This window comes from Tiliqua scincoides, chromosome 3 (genome assembly GCF_035046505.1).
Source record: "Tiliqua scincoides isolate rTilSci1 chromosome 3, rTilSci1.hap2, whole genome shotgun sequence".
In the NCBI taxonomy this organism is placed as follows: Eukaryota; Metazoa; Chordata; class Lepidosauria; order Squamata; family Scincidae; genus Tiliqua; species Tiliqua scincoides.
The window spans coordinates 163,586,393-163,608,378 of record NC_089823.1 but is presented as its reverse complement, the minus strand read 5'-3'; the positions used below and the strand labels follow the sequence as shown (position 1 = coordinate 163,608,378).

The 21,986-nt window shown below is 39.5% G+C and overlaps 1 protein-coding gene across 4 annotated transcripts in view; it reads right to left on the bottom strand.

Annotated features, from left to right (window-relative positions):
• Window positions 1-5,268: 5,268 nt before the first annotated feature.
• Window positions 5,269-21,986, bottom strand: part of CPEB3 (cytoplasmic polyadenylation element binding protein 3) — a 93,959-nt gene continuing 77,241 nt past the window's right edge. For all 4 annotated transcript variants that reach the window (XM_066620849.1, XM_066620848.1, XM_066620851.1 and 1 more), the window contains exons 7-10: window positions 16,994-17,112; window positions 16,232-16,346; window positions 13,133-13,314; window positions 5,269-9,007 (exon numbers count right to left, since the gene is read on the bottom strand). In XM_066620849.1, the coding sequence (XP_066476946.1) occupies window positions 8,780-9,007; window positions 13,133-13,314; window positions 16,232-16,346; window positions 16,994-17,112 (644 nt within the window). In that variant the 3' untranslated portion in view covers window positions 5,269-8,779. The remainder of the gene's footprint in view (window positions 9,008-13,132; window positions 13,315-16,231; window positions 16,347-16,993; window positions 17,113-21,986) is intronic.

Below are 21,986 nucleotides of genomic sequence, written 5' to 3'. Positions count from 1 at the left end.
TTTGCTCCCCTCTACTTTACATGTAATCACAATGGTGTATACATCTGTAAGGGCCTGTGAGTACTGGTGCTTATAGGCCTTGCGGGTGGCTGTGTATCTTTTATTCTGGAAACATTACTTCACTATTGAGATATGGCTGATTATTACCCCGTGTCTGCACAGTTCCAGGGGGCTACATGGAGTGTCCCAAAAATCACTCTGCACATATGTTTCCTGTTTGAGGGGTGGCCTATATGATGTCTTTGCAATAATCAAATTTACCAGTATAGACCCAGAAGGCATTATATGATGGAGATACGTTGCCTGCAAACATTACATCAGTACAGAAGCAGATGCACAGATTATGCCATATTCACTGCCTATCCAGATTCCTGTTCTCTCCCAACTAACGAAAACTGGTTTCAGCCTGCAACCTGGCAAGTGTACGGGATGTGTTTTCTGGATACATGAAACAGGCACCTTCCCACTATGTTCATTCTTCTCCCAATCAACAATCTTAGAGTCATGTGACTAACAAAATCTGCTCTAGTTTAACTTGAAAAAGAGGTGTATCATAATTGCTCCTTTTGTAGAGGGGTCAGATTTTATATACTATTAACATGATCCTGTGAAAGACAATGTTGTATATATAGAAAACACGTATCCCTTCTGGTTTGGGAATGTGTGTGTTCATCTTTGACAACCATATGCATATACCTGTCACCCACTCACTGCACTGAAAACTAGACACAGCCCTGAGCAATTATGTTGACACTGAATCTAGCACACACCCCTTCGCTAACAGGCAAACTGATGCTGACAGCACCAGCTGACCTCCTTGACTGATGGACAGGCATTCACAAAACTATAGCATAGGTGAATCTAGGCTACTACAGTATTTTATTGCATTTCAGAGATAATACTGTTCATGAGAGAGCATGTTACTGAACCATCTCTATGTAAAATAAAAACAGGCCAGGTAGGCTGATTTTTTCTATACACAGCACCATGCTATGTGTTATATCCTCAAGAAGTGTCATTCCACAAAACAGAAAAACCTTCATTCGTGCATGGGGGGGGGGGTGATTTTTGCCAATATCACTTCCCTTTGTAGCCCCCTGAGCTCCCCCCAGAATTAGTTCATGAGGATTGGGGAACACTCCAAAGTAAGGTGAGATGCATCTTACCTGCAAATGCCACTTCTCAGTGGCTCCAGCCTACAGGATGGTTGAGACTTTGTTCATGAGAAGCTTTTCCTTTCAGTAGCACACAGGGTGACAAGATCTGAAGGCTACCAAGGTGAGGGGCTTTCCCTTAATTTCCAAACTGAACTGAGCATCTGGAGCCCAGCTTTCAGTAACAAGAACAAGCAGCAGATCCTGCAAAACCTATGTATAAGGGAAATCACTGAGGAAATTCCCAGGACTCATACTGCTCAAGTCGATGACCAAGGTAGCAGACCCTTCGAAAACCCAGGCCATGCCCACTTTGATTCTACCAGGGTGGGTAGACAGCACCACCCAGGAAATACTGAGAAGAGGAATTCATAGCTAAGACTAAATTTTTCCCCTTCTCCAGGGTGGCTCAGTCTTTGAATATAGGATATAGCCAAGCAGTGCGTCCCTGAGAGTGGCAATTACACAGTAGATCCCTGCACCACCACCCACTTGCTGAAGCTGCCATTGACTGAGGAGTAAACCTGTAGTGCATCATAAAAGTGTGCACTGACCTCCAGGCTGCCACTCTGCAAAGAGACTGGATGGGACAGCACCTTTGGGTCATAGAGGCCACTGCCCCTTAGTGAGTGTGTGCCAATTCCTGGTGGGGCTACTTTCCATTGGGCTTTATAAGCTGGCAGGATGTCCTCCCTGAGACACTGAGAAATGGTGGCTGATGAAGTCTTTGTCTGCAACCAATTGTTTCTTTAAATGGGCAACCATCTTTGGGCAAATTGTTTCTTTAAGTGGGCAACCATCTTTTCAAAATTTTCTAAATTCTTTGGGGATAAAGGACAAATGAGTCCTTGCTGTTATTCCATCTTCGTGGAAGATACATAACCAGAGGTGTTTGAAAATGGTGTTATTAATTTTACTCACAAGCAAGCCCATTGTAAGCTGTAATCCTATCTTATTCACCAGAATCACCTCTAAACATAACTCTTAATTTACAAACTATTAATCTCTAACCACCTCTTCGTAATACCTATCAAGAACACCAACTTATACTGATGCTTACTCCTTAGCTGATGCCATGAGCTTGAAGGCAGGTCATGTAAGGGTCTTCCAAGACCAGTTGGAAATCTGGGGGGGGGGGGTTGTGAACCAGAGGAGGGTTCAGGAAGGCTGCTTGCATGAAGACCCATATACTGTACATGAGGGTTTAAGGACAGAACTCATCCACCAACTGTCCCAAGATGTCACTGTGTTAAGAGTGTGCTAGTGCTCAAGCATTCCTTGAGGTCCAACTACAGGAATTCCTGATAGATGAGTAATAGACATAGTCGAAGGTCTAATGGCTGAGAGCAAGGATGACTTGACAGCCCTGGAATAGCCAAACGTAAATAGGGTCTTTCACTCAACGTTCACACACAGCTGTGGAGTATCAAGATGAGGGTACACAACTGGCCCTGGTGTGAGGAGATCTCTCAGTTGGAGAAGATGTTATGGTGGTTGTGCTATCTCAATCAGATCCAGAAACCATAGACACTTGGGCAAATAAGGCGCAGTGAGGACCACCTCCACCTTTTCCTCCCTCATTTTTCACATAACCCATGGGATTAGAAGTAGGGGGAGAAGTGAAGGGTCCCTGGCTGGTGTGGGGCATTGATGCTGGATGACATGGACTCCCTGCCCTTGACAAAAAATCTTAGTTGATTGTGTTGAGGTCCCCCCTTTTTTCCACTCTACAAATGGATGTACTTCTGCATACCTAGGCAGTCACCCCAATACACAGAACACCCCACTGTACTCTGGGATGGTCCTATTTTCTTGTAATATGACACGTACTGCTGCTGGACATGTACATTTTGAATATGGTAAAGACAACTGATCATAGGGGACCATACTTCAGGGCAAATTAGAGTCAAGCACAGAATATGAACAGAGTGTTAAAGTGTATTGTGGGGGAACATTCAGTGATTTAAAAAAACAAGCAACACACATACTGGCCTATATCCCAACAGTACTTTCCCCATTGTTTTCTTTCACACATGCAAAAAGGATGACAAGTGTCAGTACTTCATACAACTAGATTTAATAAGTTATTACAGAAAAAAAGTAAGTCCAAACTACAAAGTTGAAGCAGTTGTAAGCAATAGCAGCATTGAGCTCCATGTTTAGTCACAGTACTGCAGTTCCATACAAAGCATTAGTCCAAGCAAAAAAAGAAAAAGAAAAGTTAAAAGCCTTTCAGGTTTACTAGCAAAACCAGTCTAAGAGAACATGTAGTAAAAGCTATGGTACATTTAAAATTAGTTGAAAAAACAATTACAGTGATCTTAGCTGTGAACACTCTAAAAGTTATGTCCATTATTTTGACAGCAAAATTACAAATACCTAATACTTTATACCCCAACAGAACTACATCCAGAAAAAAAAGATAGCAGAAATGATTATCTCATATTAGCACCCTGGATTATCTATTTGTTGCTAAACGTTATTATGTTAATTTAAAATGTGCAGAATGACATTACACAGCTCCTGATCTGCTACCCATTGGGGTTATAGAACAAATCGCCAGCATGATTATAAAATACTTTGTGGTTAAGACAGAAACACAACAGCAGCAGAGATTGAGAAGAAACATTTTCTGGTTAAAAGAAAGGTTAAGCCAACATCATACAAACTGGTGTAAAAAGCAACTACACACAAGCCTGGTTTAACAAAAGACTTTTTTTTTCTTTTTTACAAATCTGTGACTAATCTTTCACTCATACCTTGCAAGTAGAGATGTCACAATACTGAAATATTAACATCAGGGATTACCCCAATCAAGAACTATATAATTTTTTTTGTTCTACTCTAACAAAGATAGTGAAATCAGCAAAGTTAATTTGCCAACTGCATATTGGTCATACAGTTTTCTTTTAGCTCTTGCCTTTCTAAAAGGCAAGTGTGTAGGCAGAAATCTAAACACGTACTTTGTACCACTTTGCAGAAATTCAAGAGATTTCCCTTTCAGTTCTATTATACTTCCACAATTTGTGGACATCCCAACCAGTAGGACCTAATTAGAGTCTAAGAGCATATCCTACACTTCTTCACTCAGAAGTAAGTCCCAGTGTCTTCAGTGGGGCTTACTCTCAGGAAAGCATGCTTAGGATTGCAGACTAAATTTTACTATTTGTTTTTGCCTTTACATTACTTACAAAAGGGGACACAATGCGCCAGCTCTAGACATTTTCACAAGATCTGTAAATTGCCTCCCTTCTGTAAAAATCAGCTTGATAATCAAAATGGTTTTGATCTAAAGCAATGAGCTAATGCATCTAGGGAAGGCCATTGTAGGTTCAGTTTATAACACACCAGTTTGGTTTGCAGGATCTTAAATGGTGGATAATCTCTAGCTTCGGCACATGAGTTCTGCCAGAATAGCAGCAAAAGGAAAGGGGATTAGTCAGGGAAAGGTGCAGATGAACTACATAAAGTGAAGCAGTTATGATAGCAGCAGCAGATGCTGCACCTGTGATGAAAAAGGGCCAACACAAAGACAGGGAGAAATATACAAACAGCTTGGGGGGAAAGTGCTCAAGTATCACAATAAGGGTTGCTACTCATGCATTATTTAGCACTAACTATGCATTAAATTACACCGTATGGTAATTGCACTGTAACATTATGTAGATACTATACAACTTCCTCCATTTGTTCTGGGCTACCACTTAGAGAAGTGCATGGAAATGCAGCATGAGGCGAGCTTAATAAATAAAATAATGGCAGATCACACTGAAGCATCTTGGGAGAGATTTTAAAGATACCAGTCCAAAAGAGACTGTCAAGAGTGGGGGGGGGATTGATCAAGTGTTAATGCTGTGTAGTCTCCATTTATTTTTCTGCCATGTGGACCCCACTATGCAGCCAAGGTGCTTATGCCTATAATAAAGGGGAAAAGGGAGCAAGTGAGTATTATGCTAGACAGCAAGGTTGTAAAACCTGTTCTTTTTATAGATTGGAGTTCATGACCACAGCATTGGCGCTGTATAAATAGATAGCAAACTGGTACTGTGACATCCCTATATCTTCCTAAATCATTTTGATCAAGGAAAAAGGCTTTTTCAAAAATATCACATCATTTTCCTGCTTCATTCTGTAATTTTATTGCCCAATTATTCATTACAGTTTTTCAATCAGTTTACATATCCAGCCATTTTCACATCATTGTAAACCACATCAGCGAGTTAATACATAAAGCTTTGCATTTCAAAAAACTAGACACTTTAGTAACAATATTACAAAGGTTTTTAGCTTCAAAAATAACTGAAAATGAAAAAAATAAACTTTTAAAGAATTAGCATCATAAAATTAATTTATTCCAAGTAAAAATACAAAATAATATTAATGACATTGACCAGATATGAAAGTCTCTCCCAGAAACAACTATATTAATGGTTGAGAAAGCACTCCTTAAAGAAAATCTGAAATAAAAATGAAAAATATGTCAATGTTTAAATTTCTCTTAGCAAAAAATCTTTCTAAAAATAACAATGAAAATTTGTCTCAGTACAAAGGCTACATTACTATTGAAAAAATACCAGCATGAAGAAAAGGTACATATTTGACAGTAGAAAAATGATCTTAGTGAATCACAATGTCTAAAGTTTGCAATGAAAATAAATCTGCAATAAAGATTTATGCCTTTTTTCTTTTCTTTTTTCTTTTTTTATACAAACAGTACAAACAGTATTGCACATAACAACAAATAGTCGAGGTTAAGTTGCCTTCAAAAAAAATAGACTAGTTCAAGTCTCGCATCAAGAGAAGGCCACAAGAGGACCTGTTGTACCCAGGGGCTTCTTAGTCAAGTTGCAGTTCAGAATACCTTAGTTTAAAAAATAACTTCTTTTCTTGAAGGACCCTCTGATAATAATATAACATATTAACAACTTAGGGGGCACATTCATTTACAAAACAAAATGGGACCATGTTATAATTTAATAAACTAAAAAATTATCTTTAAAAAAATACAAACAGAAGAACTCTCACAATTCTGGTCAGTCGTGCATAATTGCTTGATTATAAATATACAAATTAAGGGAAAAAAAATTTTCACCTTCTATTCACAACTTCCAGCACCAAATGGAGTTTTTGTTTTATACCTTTCCTTGCTGTATTCATTTTAATCTTATTACTTATATAACTTCCAGCATCTTTTTCTCTTTCCCTCTTTTGTAGGCGATGTTTGTACATGAAAGAGGGAAGTTTCTTCAAAAAGTATCATTTCACATAATTAGGTAGACTTCTGTAGGTTAGCTATGATCTTCAATAATACAGTTATAAAGCTCTAACTTCTTCATTTTTGAAAACGCAAATAAGCATGAAAAAAATAAAGTTACCCATCTGTTAAATCATTTTCTCGCAGAATTAAATTAATATATATTTTTTCTGAATAAACTTACTTAGAAAATATTTTCTTTCCTATATTTCAAAATTGAGGTATTGCAAAAGATCATGTCAGTCAGAAAGCATGCCTTTTTCTTTAAAAAAGAATAATCTGCCAACTATTGAAAACTGTTTAGATACAAAAAGTAGTGCATAACAAATCTGGTATAGATGAAAAAACCCAAAACAGGAAAAAAAAGAGACACCTGGGCTGGATAAAGCAATATCACAAAAATTCCCAGAAAAAACCGTGAAAGGGATCAGAAGAATGATTTCTTTAAACCAGTAAAAAACTATTTTTTTAAACACAGAAAGTTTCTTTCAGAGCTAATAAATGCAACTGAACATTAAAAGAAAACTTACAAAGTTAGACATTAACAAGGCCATCACAACACAAAATCCAGAACATTTAAATCTACTATGCGGTGTCATATCCAGTCAGATTGTCCCCAGAACTGCAAACACAGGGGGAAAATACAAAACAAACAAAAACCCCAGAAAAAAATAGTGTACACATTCTCACATTCTCATAGATAGCACACTAATGTGTGTTTACATGTTAGCCTTGCAGCCCCATAGTACATGCTAAAAAAATGTCCACCATTATAGTAGATTTCAAAATGTGTTCAAGCTTCACAGGATACATCCAGGGTTCAAGAAATTAATGTCACACCCAGAGTGGCGACATCTTGCAAGTTAACTTCTGTCTGCAGACATTTCTTTAGCACCACTGTTCCTACACCGTCCATAAAATGTGCCTAGTTTATCAGCCTACTATCTAAATTGGTAGTGTACATATACTGTTATGAGCTCTTTGGTTTTCTGGACAAGGGCTGCAGCTACATCAATGGTGCAAGCGTTTATGACAGAGATTGGAACTAAGAGCTCAATGGTTTGTGTGTGTTCATTCATTTGTTGTTAAACTGTCCGAAGTGTGTGAATGTTAGACAGAGGCTTAAACAGTTAACGTTTGATCACAGTACTAGACATAATCACTTTACTATATAAAATAAATTGCACAATATATAACAGAGCACCGCAAAGTACTTCATCTATCATTCACAAATTTGTTTTAAGGATATTCTACATCTAGTTTTTAAAAAAATATTTGTTGTAGTAATAGGTCATACTGCGATGGGCTCATCCTAATTTCAGAAGCATTTACATTTACTGAGGCATGCCTTCCTCCAGTCAGTAATCTGTGTGTGTGTGTGTTTTAATGATTTTTTTTTTTTACAGAGTACTTTGTAGCCTATATAGTTTCTTAATTGGTGCATTGTGGGCAGATTTTTATATCAGACATATATAAAAATTTTATTGCATGCAGCAACCTGATTAAGTAAACATGCAGTCAAAACTATTGACCTTCCTTGGAAGCTTTCTGAACACTATGTTGATCTCCTTTCAGCAGCCATCACCATTTTAAATCACATAATCATCTTTTTATTCGATACCCTAGCTTGAATAGAGTATTGTGGTATTAGTAATACCACCTTAATAGCAGCAAAAGCTATTGCAGCATACATTTATGTAACACTAAAAGGCCTAACCAAATAGGAAACCCTCAGCAAAACAAAAGGGAGGAGAAGGGTGTGGAGAAAGTGTGATCCAGCTTATGAGGTATCATCCTTACCAACAAAATGGAGAGCAATTAAAGACTTTTTTTTAGGGTTATCCCTACTTTAAGTGACACAAACTAATGATTGCTGAATATCCATTTAAAGTTTTTGCTACATCTGCACCTACTTGTGAGTGTTACCTTTGGTAAATCATCTGCTAGGGGCAAGTCTACGTTTCTGAAAATAAGTGCATGCTCCAGTTTTAAAATAAAAAAATTAATTATAATTTAAAAAATCTTCATCACATACACATCACCCTAGTGGAGGCCAATGAGAATGGCAATCTACTTATCGTCACACGTGACAAGTCTTGTGTAAGAAATTAAGGTACCAAGCAGATGTTTGTGTGAATCAAAGTGCAAAATCAGTACAGTTCTACTCTGCTAGGCTTGTATTCTACTGGACACAGAGTTCAGTAATGTGACTGTAAATAATAGTAATAATCGTAATTAAAAAGACCCATCTCTTCATTAAAGTCAAGGATGAATGCACAGATTTCCAGAACACTGAAGCCCTGAGGCAGCACTCTCTTCTTCCTTCAATTTCATCAGCTCCAGTACTTGCTGATGGATTTAGACCCAAACTTCAGCTCCAACGAAACGGAACATGGCGTGGTCGATCGCCGCCCTCCTTCACAAGTGGTTTGTGGAACTCTCGTCCAGCACGAGAGTGAATGCTCGCCCAACAGTATTCACAATAATACTGCAAGCAGGTAACATTGGCACAGAAGAACGGAGCAAATTTTCCACCACAGCGAGTGCCCTGGCATTCATCACACATCTGATCATCAAGCACATATGGCTTAACTTCCACCTATGAAAGGAGACAGGCACCATTAATTCAGAGCACAAAGAACATTACAGGTGTGCGCCACTTAACAACGGGATATGTTCTCTGATACCTGTTGTTATCCAATTAGGTCATTAAATGAACATTCAGTCCAATCTATTGACACCCACTGCCAGGCACTAGTTGGCTGCACAGGCTACTGGAGATAGATTGCCTCTTCTTTGCATTAAGAGCCACTCTGTTGTGTAAACAGACACTCTGCTGCAGGCTATGGGAGATGCAATTGCCTCATTAAGGGCATCTTTATTGTGCTTTGACCACTCTCATATATGCAGTCCATCGTTAAGCAAAAGGTTGTTAAGCTGCACACACCTGTATCTGAATTAGAATTGTACACCTGGACACAAGAAAAACCCAAACAGCATATCAAAATACAGAAATTCCTTAGTTTTCAACAGTTTTAAAGATGGGGATGGCTAAACTGTTGACACTAGAGCCCATGTATCCTTTAAAAGCTGTAGAGAAGCTTCAAAATCGTTTGGTACAACTTATCACATCAGAATGCTGCAGGGGTTTAGAAATCTATCTGCCCAAATTCCCTCAAATGCAGTTATATTACCGTACATTGTAAGCCTTAGCATGAACGGTTAAAGCTACAGAAGTTATAATGCTGAAAGACTGACCATTCCTGCTTTAGAAGAATTGAGTAGGTTTTAATAGCAAAGGGAGATGGTAAAGAACAGATGGATACAACTATAAGCAAATAATTAATATGCTCTTGTCAGTCAAATCAGGGAACAAGAGCAACAATGTGCGTCATGGATTTATTAACAGCCCTTTATTAGAAACAATGCAGCAATGTGTCAGGTTCTCTCCATACCACGTTGCTTGTTTCCAATTCTAGGTTGCTACTAATTCTAGGTATCTAAGAACCAATCTAGCATTTCCCAGCCAGTGGTCTCCTATTGTGTTTAGAGAAAGTTATATCAAATAGGAGGAAAGCCTGGGGAGAAAGGGGGCAGGGAGAAAGTAGAAGATATTAGGATATCAGTCAACACATAGTCATCGTGAGGCTACCATGTTCCTTACAGCAGTCCAGAAACATCGTTTGGTGTTATGTGAGCCTTTTCTTTTCCACCAAGAGCATGGAAGCTAAATCATTTCAAGACCTGCTTTTGATCCTACAACTTATTAAGGTGACTCCTATTACCACAGTTGATGTTTAGGACCTTCTTTACATAAGAATCAACTTAATTGTACCAGATAATGCCAGTGACCTAAATTTGGAGCTCCAAGACTTTATAAAGCACCAGGCAATTAAACACTCTTCACATTAATATGCTAAGTTGTCAGCACCATTGAAATGCTGTTAAAAAAAAGCCCTCATCTCACTGTCCTATTTTTCCCTCTTAAAATATTAGATGCTATCACTAAAATAAGTCTACAGGGATAGGATAAAGGTAATTATGTTCTGAGCTCAGCTTTTGAGACAGCCACATGACTCAAATTAATACTGACTTTTCCAGTCATTCATGAAATAATGCCTGCATTTTATACGGTCTTATCTATCATACTTTACAAAACTGTAAGGACACAAGCCAGTCCAGTTAAACATTTCTATGTCCCACTGATTTCAAAAGAAGAGTGAAGCACGTGTTTAAATACCTCTGATTAGAATTAAAGGAGCTAAGGGCCCAATCCTATCAACTTTCTAGTGTCCATGCAGCCATGTTTGCAGTATCCTGCAATGGGTGGGGCAGTCACAAAGGCCTCCTCAAGTTAAGTGGATGCGTTGCTAAGGCGGGTGCAGGGGCTGGCATGTACTTACTAGTCCCTGCAGCAGCCTCCCAGGGTGCGGGGAGCCCTGCGCGACCCTCTGCAGGGCTCCTCAACCTTCAGAAAACAAAAGTGGAGCAATCGCGCCCCACCTGTGGTTTGTGATCACAAACCAGAAGTGGGGCGTGATCGCTCCACTTTCAATTTCTAAAGCTCAGGGAGCCCTGTGGAGGGTCGCGCAGGGCTTCCCGCACCCTCAGGGGTCTGCTGCAGGTACTGGTAAGTACATGCCTTCCCCCTGACATTGCTGCCTTCCCTACTCCCCCGCACACAGCAGTTCTTGAGCTCCTTGGGAATTTGAGAACCGCTGTGCTATGGTATCTTCGGTCCACTATCATATTTAATGTCTCTATCCTTTCCCTGCTTTTTTGTGCAAGTGTGCTGCATACATGCGAATGCAAGTCTAAGATTGTCAAGACTTCCTTTTCATCAGATAAGCAGAGGCCAAGAGAAGCCACCTTTTTGAGAAGATTACCTGAACCATCCTGACAGCTAATCAAAGCCTCAGATGTCCAGTAATGTGAACAGGCATCCTTTGACCACTGGACTGCCAGTTATGAGAAAATGGTGGGAGATACGGGCTTTCCCACCACAAGTGAGTGAAATGCTTTATGGCCCATTGAAGGGCTCACTTATTGCCTGCAGCCACTGTCTCAAGCTACAGTGAACTTCATCCTAAGTCATGGTCTTATGCCACAGCTGGAATGCTTGGATGTTTCTCTCCCCTCTTCCCCCTGCTGCACAACCCCTGCTTCCCATCCCCTCAAGGTCATCACCCTCATTTCCCTAGACACCAACATCTCCCTCCTCATGTATTCTTCCCTCTTCTCCATTTTGCATGCCTACATGCCCCCCCCCCATTTCCTTGAACTGCCTAGTAACTACTATTGGTTGGGGCTTAGCTCTGTCTGTAGGGCACATTTTCTTTTCCTCTTTATCTTATTGTACATTCCCCTCCCCCCAAATAAACTGTGATGCACCTGTATCTTTGTCCCTCATTTAATAGAGATGACAAAACCCAGAGAGGTGTTGTGCAAGAAATGTGGTATAATGGTACATGACAAGCATTCAGTTCCCCATGTGTGCACATTACACATTTCTCAGAGCACACTTGGTAATACATCTCTTGTTGGACAGCTTCTGGACCTATACCCTTAAGAAGCTCTCAATTCAGTTTTGATCTGACATGTGCCCTGCCCCCTAACCAGAGGGAGAAATCTGAAAAATGAACTGTGGTACACAATTTACTGAGATATACAATTTATTTGAAAATATCTCCCTGCTCACTGGATTTTAAACCTCTTCCCTCCTTCATTTAACCATACCACCTTGATTAATGTCTAGTTTATATTTCAGCTACTGCTCTATAAAAATATTTGGAAATGTATTCCATAAGAGGAAAACTTTCAAATGAAGAGAAAGTTGACAAGAAAATACTACTAAGTCTTCATCTTGAAACAAAACAATGATTTCTGCAAATTGTTAAGATTATGCTGTAATTAGAATGCTTTTTAAAGCTAAACTTTAAAATCTAACTTCCGCTTCACCTGGAAAGACATTGATTTCCCAAAAACAGACTATGCACAAAAAAATGGGGAAGGCCTATACTTAGTCACAGCGCATATACAAGGGGGCCCCGTATCTGTGGATCCTGTATCCACAGAGTCACTTATAAGCAGATCGGGTCCATGGGCTCCCCCGCAAGGCGAGAGGAGCTCTCAGAATCCAGCAGAATTCAGAGCACATTCATCTGCAGTCTCTGCCAGGCTCAGACTAAGCCTTTCTGTTAAAAAAAAAGTGACATTTTTAGTGACATTTTTAATACCTTCTAATTAAAAGGTATTAAAAACATAACTAAGTTACTTTTTTTTTAACAGAAAGGCTCAGTCTAAGCCTGGCAGAGACCATGGACAGATGTCCACGGCCTCTGCTGATCTCAGAGAATTCTCTGAAGGCAAGGGGAGCAGAGCACCCCTCCTCTCCAGAGGGTGGGGGGAAGGCGTTTGCCCGTATCTGCAGTTTCACTTAACCACAGGGGGTTCTGGAACAGATCCCTGTGGATACAGGGGCACGCCTGTACTTTGCACACAGAATTTCAGGTTGAACTGCTAGAATCTTCAGTTAAAGTCTCTAAGGTAAGGGGACGGGGGAAGGTCACATTTTGAAGGACTAGAGGGCTGTTACCAGTCAAATGCTAGGTTAGTAGTTAAGGAGCTAATGGATTGGCTTTGCATGGCAGTTTCACATGTTCAGTTATGTTCAACACCTTTGTAATTTGTCAGCAACATGAATTCATTGTTTACTATTACTTACCCGTTTATCAATGTCATTGTGTTGGAGCTGGACAAAGCGTGCACTAATAGCAGCAATATAGCTCTGCTGATTGGAGAAAGCCACTCTACCAGCACCTTTTGGGTACTTTAGTTCTGGGTCTGTATCAATGCCAGCATAGCAAACTCCTCCATACAAACGGTCCATAATCATTGCTAATTCAACTGTAAGAGAACATTATAATATGTTCATTCATTCAAAGAAACTGTGAATAAACTCCTCGCACCTATAAAGAGACTGTTCACAGAGCTATAGCACCCAATGTACCCAAAATGACTGGCCATAAAACATATCAGAAAATACAAGCCAACAGAAAACATTATTTACCAACCAAGGTGAATAGAATACAAGAGAAGGAAAAAAAGTATTTTATCTTCTATATACCTAAGATAGGCAACTGATTAAGCTTTTAAATTAATTGAGTAAAAGGTATTACAGTTTCTTAACACAAGACATTTTTCATGGATTATTTAATGAAGATGAAGATTATTCTTTTGGTTGACAAGCCCAGACATGCAAAGAAGCTATTGCTGCAAAAAAGAACACATCTTAAATACAGTAGTAGCATAGAAGGGACAAAGTCCAATTTAGGGTTAGGGGGAACATAGGAAAAGCATTTTTCATTCAAGTAACCACAGGGGTCAGCTCAAGTGCTTGCCTCCCTCACTGGTGATTCCTATGTGTAAATAGCTCAAGAGATGTGTAAATAGCTATGTGTAAATGATCAAGAGATGGACCTAGATAGCTTGTTATACATATTCAGAGTTAGCACTAATCACATTAAAAATCAATGTCATAAAAAGCTAGTACATGCCTTACTTTGCTAAAATTGAGGCATGCATCTATGCACTGAGCCCATATAATTGCTATGTTATGTCACCTGTGTTATAGACTTAAATTAGAAAGTAATTTTTTTACTTTTTTTCTCTGTTTTTTTCTCGCCCAAGAGTCCCACCTGAGATGTGATATACTCTCAGACTGGCTTGCATCCTAGATAGCAGTCATTCATCTGGCATGCTCCTCTGAAGTTGGTTGTTTGAAATACCATTTCCAAACAGCCATGGGTTGCTGGAGGTGTATTGCTTTCTCTCTGTTTGGGCTTCCCCCACCAACTCTCCCACTGAGATTGGCAAGTGCGCCTAGATCGGTCAACTAAACCTATCTGAGAAAGGGGTGAGATGGCCAGGTGTTTTCCACTCATTCAGTCAAGGTAGCCCCATGAAACTTGGGAGATTCTGCCAGGTTCACTATTAGAACCAGCTGTAGGCTTGCATTTGGTAAACCAACTTCCTCCTCAGTATGTGTAAAAGACCAGCATTCCTGGGACAAAGTATCTATCAATAGGGATTCAATTTCTAGCTAGATGCATTTAGAGAATTTTGTTTTGCTTATTCCTTCCACTCCAAGCCAACCTACAAACTTCACTGATGAGGTTTGGCATTTTGTGCACTCATCACTGAAGTAGCTACCAGGTTCTCTCTGCTGGGCATTATTAGTTACTGCATCCAATTTGGACAAGTCATCTCTTTGTGGCCAAGTCAAGGGATTTTTCACTAGCCTGCTTCTCCTTCTCCTTTCCTCATTTTATTTAATTCATTTTTCTTTTGGGATTTTAAATAAACCAGCTATATTTTTTTTCTTTGTCTACCAAGCCATTTTCTTTGGCAATTCAGTGAGTTGTCACGCCTGACTGCCTGCAGGCACTACTGGGATTGGGTTTTCAACAAGAGCCATTTGCTTCCCTTTTCTCCAGGGTGGGGAGGTTTTTGCCCCCCAACAGCTGCCCCTCTGCTTGGTTTCTTAAGCCTGGGATGGTGGCAGCAGCAACATATCCACCAACTTCCTCCTCCCTGTTCAGCTGCTGACCTAGTAAAATAGCAAAGTGGAGTGCATGAAGAAGTGTGCTAAACACTAACCATCAGGTACTAGTTCCATTGGTTATCCTCCAGTTTACTCAACACAAACATTATATGAATTTATCCAACTAAGAATACTCCAAATTAGCCTGGTCAAGCTGTTTGTTTGAATTGAGAAAGAGCATGGAGCAAGAGACTTCGCAAATCTCTGCCCACTAGTCTTTTTTTGCTCAGTCAATCCTCACCTTTTTTGTACTTGGAGGGAAAGGGGTTCCCTAGTTTCCCTTCTTTTTTTCTCTCTGGGTGAAAAAGCAGTTTGTAGAGGGCAATTTTGAAACTTGGCATGAGAGAAAAACTGTTATTCACTTTCCATCCACCATTTTGCTCTGATACAGTCTCTCTAGGTTATTTTTCTTTTACTAACACAACATTAACTTCTTTTTGGAAAAATAAATTAAATTCCAAATGTGTAATATGAGCCATAATCCTACTAGAGGAGGTTCCCACTTTACGATGGGCTCACAATGCAATCAAATCACTTTACGATGGACTGTCTGTTGCAAAACTAGGCTGACTATAAATAGATTATCTGCTGTACAACAAGCTTGTTATTGCCACCAACAAAACCTCATAGGTAAGGGGCGGAAAACCAGTCAGCTACTGCAAGTTGGTTGCACCTTAGCCAATAGCAGCATGTTTAACATAGTGACTCTGTGTGTTGGAGGGAAGGAGCAAACTCAAAGGCAAACACAGGCCTGATAGCAGCACTTTTAAAACATAACAATAGCCCCTAAGGAGCACATCCTGTCTGTGTACTGAGGGAAGGACTGAGCTGAAGTGAAAGTCTGTAAGCTCTTAGCCTGGAGAAGCATTTTTAAAAGAACAATGGTCCCTTATGAGCACAGCAGACACATTTTAAGTACTTTTTAGAGACGAAAATAGCTTAGTTCTGTGGCAGAAGTTGAGGTCTTGGAATTAATTACAAAAAAATCAATTCACATTCCAATATTTTCACAATACAACGGTATCTCCTGAATGGATTGCCACCATCAAGTGAAGGTCCACTGCACTTAAAATGGAAATTAATACATCACACTGACCAATTTAGAATGTTTTTGTTTTTTTTTGTTTTTTTTCCAGAAAATGAACTGCTAGAGAGGCATTTATTGTGCCAAACTTCTGGCTATTGTTCAAAATATTAGTCTTCAAAAATATTTTCACTCACCAGCTCGGAGGGGTCGTGGAACTCCTCCAACAAAAATAGTTTTTCTGGGGTCTAAAGGCTGAGAACCATCCATTACAAAGTCACTGTCGCTTAAGTTCCAAGGTCGAATTTGCACCTGAAAAAACAGAAGTCAGCTTTATTTTGAACTGCCTTTTTAAGAAGCTACAGAAGCAGATGAGGATTTTTTTTTTCTGCCATGGCTCTACTTCCTCCAGTTTTAAGAGAAGTTCTTCTCTTAGAAAAGGTGCAACATGATTTCACAACTGCCAGTTAATCAGTGCTGAGGGCAACTGATTCTGCTGAGAATGCTTCTCTATCTGAACAAAATTGGCTGAGTGCAGTTCTACAGCAGCATGACTGCTTCAATTACGTACATCTATCTGCAGCCCTAGAGGGCCTTATGTAGCTCTTTCACTTATTAAAGCATCCATAGCATATGCCCTAATAGTGCTTGGAAAAAAATATTCTACAAATACAATAAAGAGAAATGACTGATCATACCTATTAGTAAGTAAGTGACATTGGTTCAGAGCAAAGTGAGTAAACAGTTTCTAGGGGGAAAGCTGTAGGGGGGACAACAAGCCCTGAATACTGAATTATTGTGACACTTGATACCTTGAAGCGCACCCGCCCACCCACTCCCTGTCCATATATGGTATAGTATTATGCCTGAATAACAGTCTAAGTAACAGGACACTGAAGAGCTAATAGCTTACAAATTATATTTGGTCTTCAGAAGATAGTACATGTGGTTTAACTTACTGGTTTGTCCTTGATAGTGGGACTTGATACACATAGATAAAGTTTCCCATCTTCTTCCAGACAGGCATCTATTAGAGCTTGCACTGAGCTTTCTTCTTGGAACAGTAGAAATGCATAACCTTGGAAAACAACAAAATTACATTCGGGAATAATTAATCAATCAATACATATAAATTTGTGAAACATACACCACAGTTAGGGTTGCTAACTCTGACTGAAGCTATTCCGGGAAACCCCACCCACATGATGCAATGTCATTTAACCAAGAGACCCTGTTAAAAGAGATTGATACCAATTCCTGGAAACTCTAGGTCAGTCCTGGAAGGCTGGTAACTCTAACCACAATACTTTCAGATAAATACACACTCACACACAGAGTAACATTTAAATACAGTTAATTCAAAGCATAAACAGGTAAAAATCATAAAACCATTCTAAAAACAAACTAAAAGGTACTAGTGATTGTGTTTACATGACACGATTTGCATGTTATATAATATAGACCAGGGGTGCTCAATAGGTGGATCGCGATCTACCGGTAGATCGCGAGGCAAAATGAGTAGATCACGGAGCCCTGTCTCTCCAAACTGTTAATATGTCAGTTTCGTCTAGTGACTAGATGAAACTGACATATTTAGCTGACACTAAACTGACACTGAAACTGACACTTTAGCTGCTCTTCAGGCATGCAGCAACAAAACTGACGAAACTGACTAGACTCCAGCAGGGGCTCCATACATTAAAGGGGGTGTCTATCAGACGCTTCCTTCCCCCCTGGTAGATCTCCGGGCCTTGCTGGGTTTCAAAGTAGCTCTCGAGACAAAAAAGTGTGAGTACCCCTGATATAGACAATGACTGTCGTATCTGCATAAATTCACAAGCAGAGACTACACAGTGAAGCAATGAATGCCGCCCCTACCACCAGCATGCGTCCCAACTGTGGCAGATGAATCAGAGATTCACCTATCACATACCGCCCATCTCTCACCATTAGATGTGTTCCTATGCACCAATACAAGACATTAGATCCATAAACAGAGTCTCTGCACTGATATGGATACAGACTAAGGGCCCAAACCTATCCAATTTTCCGGAGCTGCACCAATATGGCTTGCACATTCTGCGGTGGGGGGGGGGGTGGAACAGTCACAGAAGCCTCCTCAAGGCCTCCTCCTTTTTGCTCCCTGGGTCCTTAACTCACTTTGTAAGTATAGAACCAGGCTAGCTAAATAAAGTTTGCTTCATATTTTTAATATCACCCCAATTCTATCATCATCCCATCCCTTCCTGCATACTCATTTCATACATCTGCTACACTTCTAATATATATATTTCCCCCTGTGTAGCTCCCACAACAGATTACTGACCAAGGCTGTATCAGTCCTAAAACCAGGCCTGAACCAGACCAAAATGGGTCAAAATAATCAGTTTCATTCAGACATATGTGAGTAGACAAATTTGTCACAAAACATATACAGTAATCAACCATAAGTCACAGCCAATGTTGATGCCTTTGCAAGTGTATTTGAGTATCTCTGTAACAGTATTTCAGATGTTTAGTTCAGGTAAAAAGTATACACATGTAGGGAAGAGGAAAGAACAGATTCATGGTATCAGGTTCTGACCCAACACACACACACACACACACACAGGTTTGAAGGTAGGAAGTGAGTTCAGGTAACATCTCTGCAGGGTTCCTAATTGTGCGGAGAGGGTTGTAAATAAGCAGGTTCTTTTCAGAATTTTAGATGAACATCCAGCTACCGTAATCCTATTTCTCTCACCCATCCTTGGAATGTTCATTCTACTGAAATAAATATATGAAAAGCTCTATTTTTAAGTGTATATGTGAAATATCTTACGTATACACCAAAAAACAATGTGTAAACAAGTTCAAACAGATTTAATAAAGGACAAAGTAAGGTACTTCCTACTAAAGAAGGGGACTAAACAAAAAAGGGTGATTAAGGAAACTCTTAGCTGTAATATTACTCCCCAGAAACTGACTAGAAGAATAAGATTCACTCCTTGTATAGATAATATTCATAAATATTAGATATAGTTTTCTGTCTCAAGACAGTTGCTGTATTTGACGAGGATGGAGAAGGCTGCTTTCAAATTGTCTGACACTACCTACTCAAAGCTGGACCGCAAAGTAGATAAAGGGGCAAAAATCCAACAGAAACAGAGAACTGATGCAAGAAATATAAATCTCAGTCACAATCGTTTCAAGCGCAAAGCTCTTTATTGGGGTGGGGGGGCAACTATTCACAAGAGTCAGAATGTTGGGAAGGATCACTCCCAGTTTTACTGCTTTAAGAATGTACTTATTGAAATGGTATAAAGATTTTCATTTTTTTTAAAATCCTCAGGAAAAAAACATAGGCAGTTTACGACAACTACTAGCACAAACAGCCATTGCTCAAGAGTCAGGCATATTTTATAATTTTATAAAACAACGCTGTGACTTCATTTCATCTTTTGATTTAGAACTAGAATTTTGTTACTGTCCAAAAAAAGCTGATTTTTAAAAAGAACCTCAGAGGTGATTTAAAAACTGCAGACTTTCATTTAAAATGTTGCTGTGCTGTGACTGCCATTCCAGAAAACATCAAAGGCTTTAGTGCTAAAGAAGCTGCAAAACAGAAGAGACTAATCTTACTTTAGCTACTGCAGAAGAGCGATATTATTATGCATTAGGCTGTGAAGCTGAATTTCTCCAGACAAGAATAGCAATGTACTGCAGTGCTAGCTGATTCACTTAACCAAGAAAATGATGCACAAACACATTTCAGTTGAAGAAAAATAGGAAGTCTTGTAGTTTGGTTCCGCTGTAGTATACTTCTGCCAGAAACTACAGAAAAATGTTCAGACATTTCTCCTGATTATTTCTGAACCTCTTTGTATTCAAGCTTTAAATTCAATGCATGCAGCATTCATCTCTGCAGCAAAATACAGAAATGCTTCTGATTAGGAGGAAACAAACAGCAAACATAATGCTACTGGGAACCGAAAGAGAAAATATTCTGCATTTTATTCAACTAAAATGTGCAAGACAAATTATGGGATCTGTTTTTCCATTCTCAATGAAAAAGATTGAGAAATTTTTCTTAAAATGATCCATATAGGTCACCTATAATGATCCAGGGTGATGGGAGTTATAGTAGGTACTATTCGAGTTATACATGAACTGTTTCTTCATTAAACAATGTCAGGGATTAGGAACTCGCACTAATGTAGCAACACTGTCCTTTCCCCCATAGAGAGATGGCATATTAAGGCTCAAACACATTTATAGTAGCACCTTGTGTAGGTGACATTACTTTAAATACATAGGCCCTGATCTAGAGATGGCTGAGCATAGAAGGTGCCTGTGTACCTGCTGCTGTGCCCCTGCTAACCATATGATCAGTGCTGTCAGCTCTGAAAACAAACCTAGTGTCCCTTCCACCCCAAAAACCGGTTTATCTGTGCCACCAAAATGGATCTAGGTCCACTTGATGGCACCTACAAAAAGACTAATGTGTGAATGGAACACTGTATCTACTTGCTTTCTGTTACAGTCCAGTAAGACAGACCTGTAACAGCCAAGATCCAAAGACACCGTGAAACTAACTCTCAGCATGTCTGAGGGAGCTTTAGCTTTGATTTTTATTTTAAAAAGAAAAGTAGTTCCCAATACTGCAAGAAAATTTTTTGAAAAATGATGCGAGTTTCAATAGGTTTTTTCAGTGTGTCGTCCCCCCCCAAACATTCCACTGGGCTTGTGCCCTGTGTCTAAGCAGCATTTTGGATTGGAGCCTATAGCCTGATTTAACACACATAGGATTTTAATAGCAAAAAATTCTTACTAGTGTAAAATATTTCTATTTAAAGAAGCCTAAATAGCAAAACATCCAAGGATGCTCACTTTCATTACACCACTGTTTGATCAAATTTTTGCTATTGCACAAGTTTGTAGGATAGCTCTTCTTTCAAAGGTCACAAGCATTTCAAGTTTCAGACTGAACTGTAATTCAATCTGTACCAATTTGCCACAGAATATAAACCAAAGACATACTAAAAAGTTTAGAAGTTATATTCAGCCCAAATGAAATACGCATGGGTTATCTTTATCCAGGGATTTGGAACCTGCAAATTTGACCCACCACAGGTCCTGAACCAGTGACTGAGGACCGACTGATTCTCCAGGATGTGACCAGAACGTTGTTCAGGTCATGTCTGGGAGCCTTTCTGAGGTCTGCAGAGGCCACACGGAGTCTCTATGGGCCTCAGAAAGTTCCCAGAGGTGTTTAAAGAGCATTTCCAGAAGTGCCCTTTAAATCCCTCTGGAGGCCTTTCTGAGGCCCATGTGATGTTCAGAGGTCAGTGGGCCTTGAGAAGAAAAAGGTTGAAAATCATTGATCTAGGCAGCAACACCAGCATACCTGCCACTCCAGAGAGAACGAACGAACAGGTTTAAGTTCCACAGTTTGCGAGTTGGACAAGTTTAATTGCACATCAGCCAATGGGAGAATCTGCAACAGCTCTCTTATTGCTAACACCTTATATTATACTGAGGGAACACCACACAATCTTACTGAAATGCTAACCCTGAATCTATTTATAACCACGCTCTTTCAAAGATTTAGAGCAAAGACTTGTATTCATGCAGTACAAAGTAATAAAATAAAATCTCAGCTTGTCATTTGGACCTAGTGTTCTTGAGAGATGTAGTATCTGATAACTGCCTGAAGCAATGCATACAGTAATTGAATTGAAGTGTCTCAAAACTGCAGTAAAATTGCTAGGCATCAGCAGTTCTGGCATGCCACATTCTGCCATAAAAGCATACAGCCAAAAAAGACAAACACACCTTCTCTCCCTGCTCAGTCACATATAGCATTTATTCATACTGGGAACAGTGTGAAACTCAGTGGACAATAACACTGGCATTTGCTCAGACTGTTCCTTATTCCTGGCAAAACTAGTTGCTGCCTCCTACTTTATGATA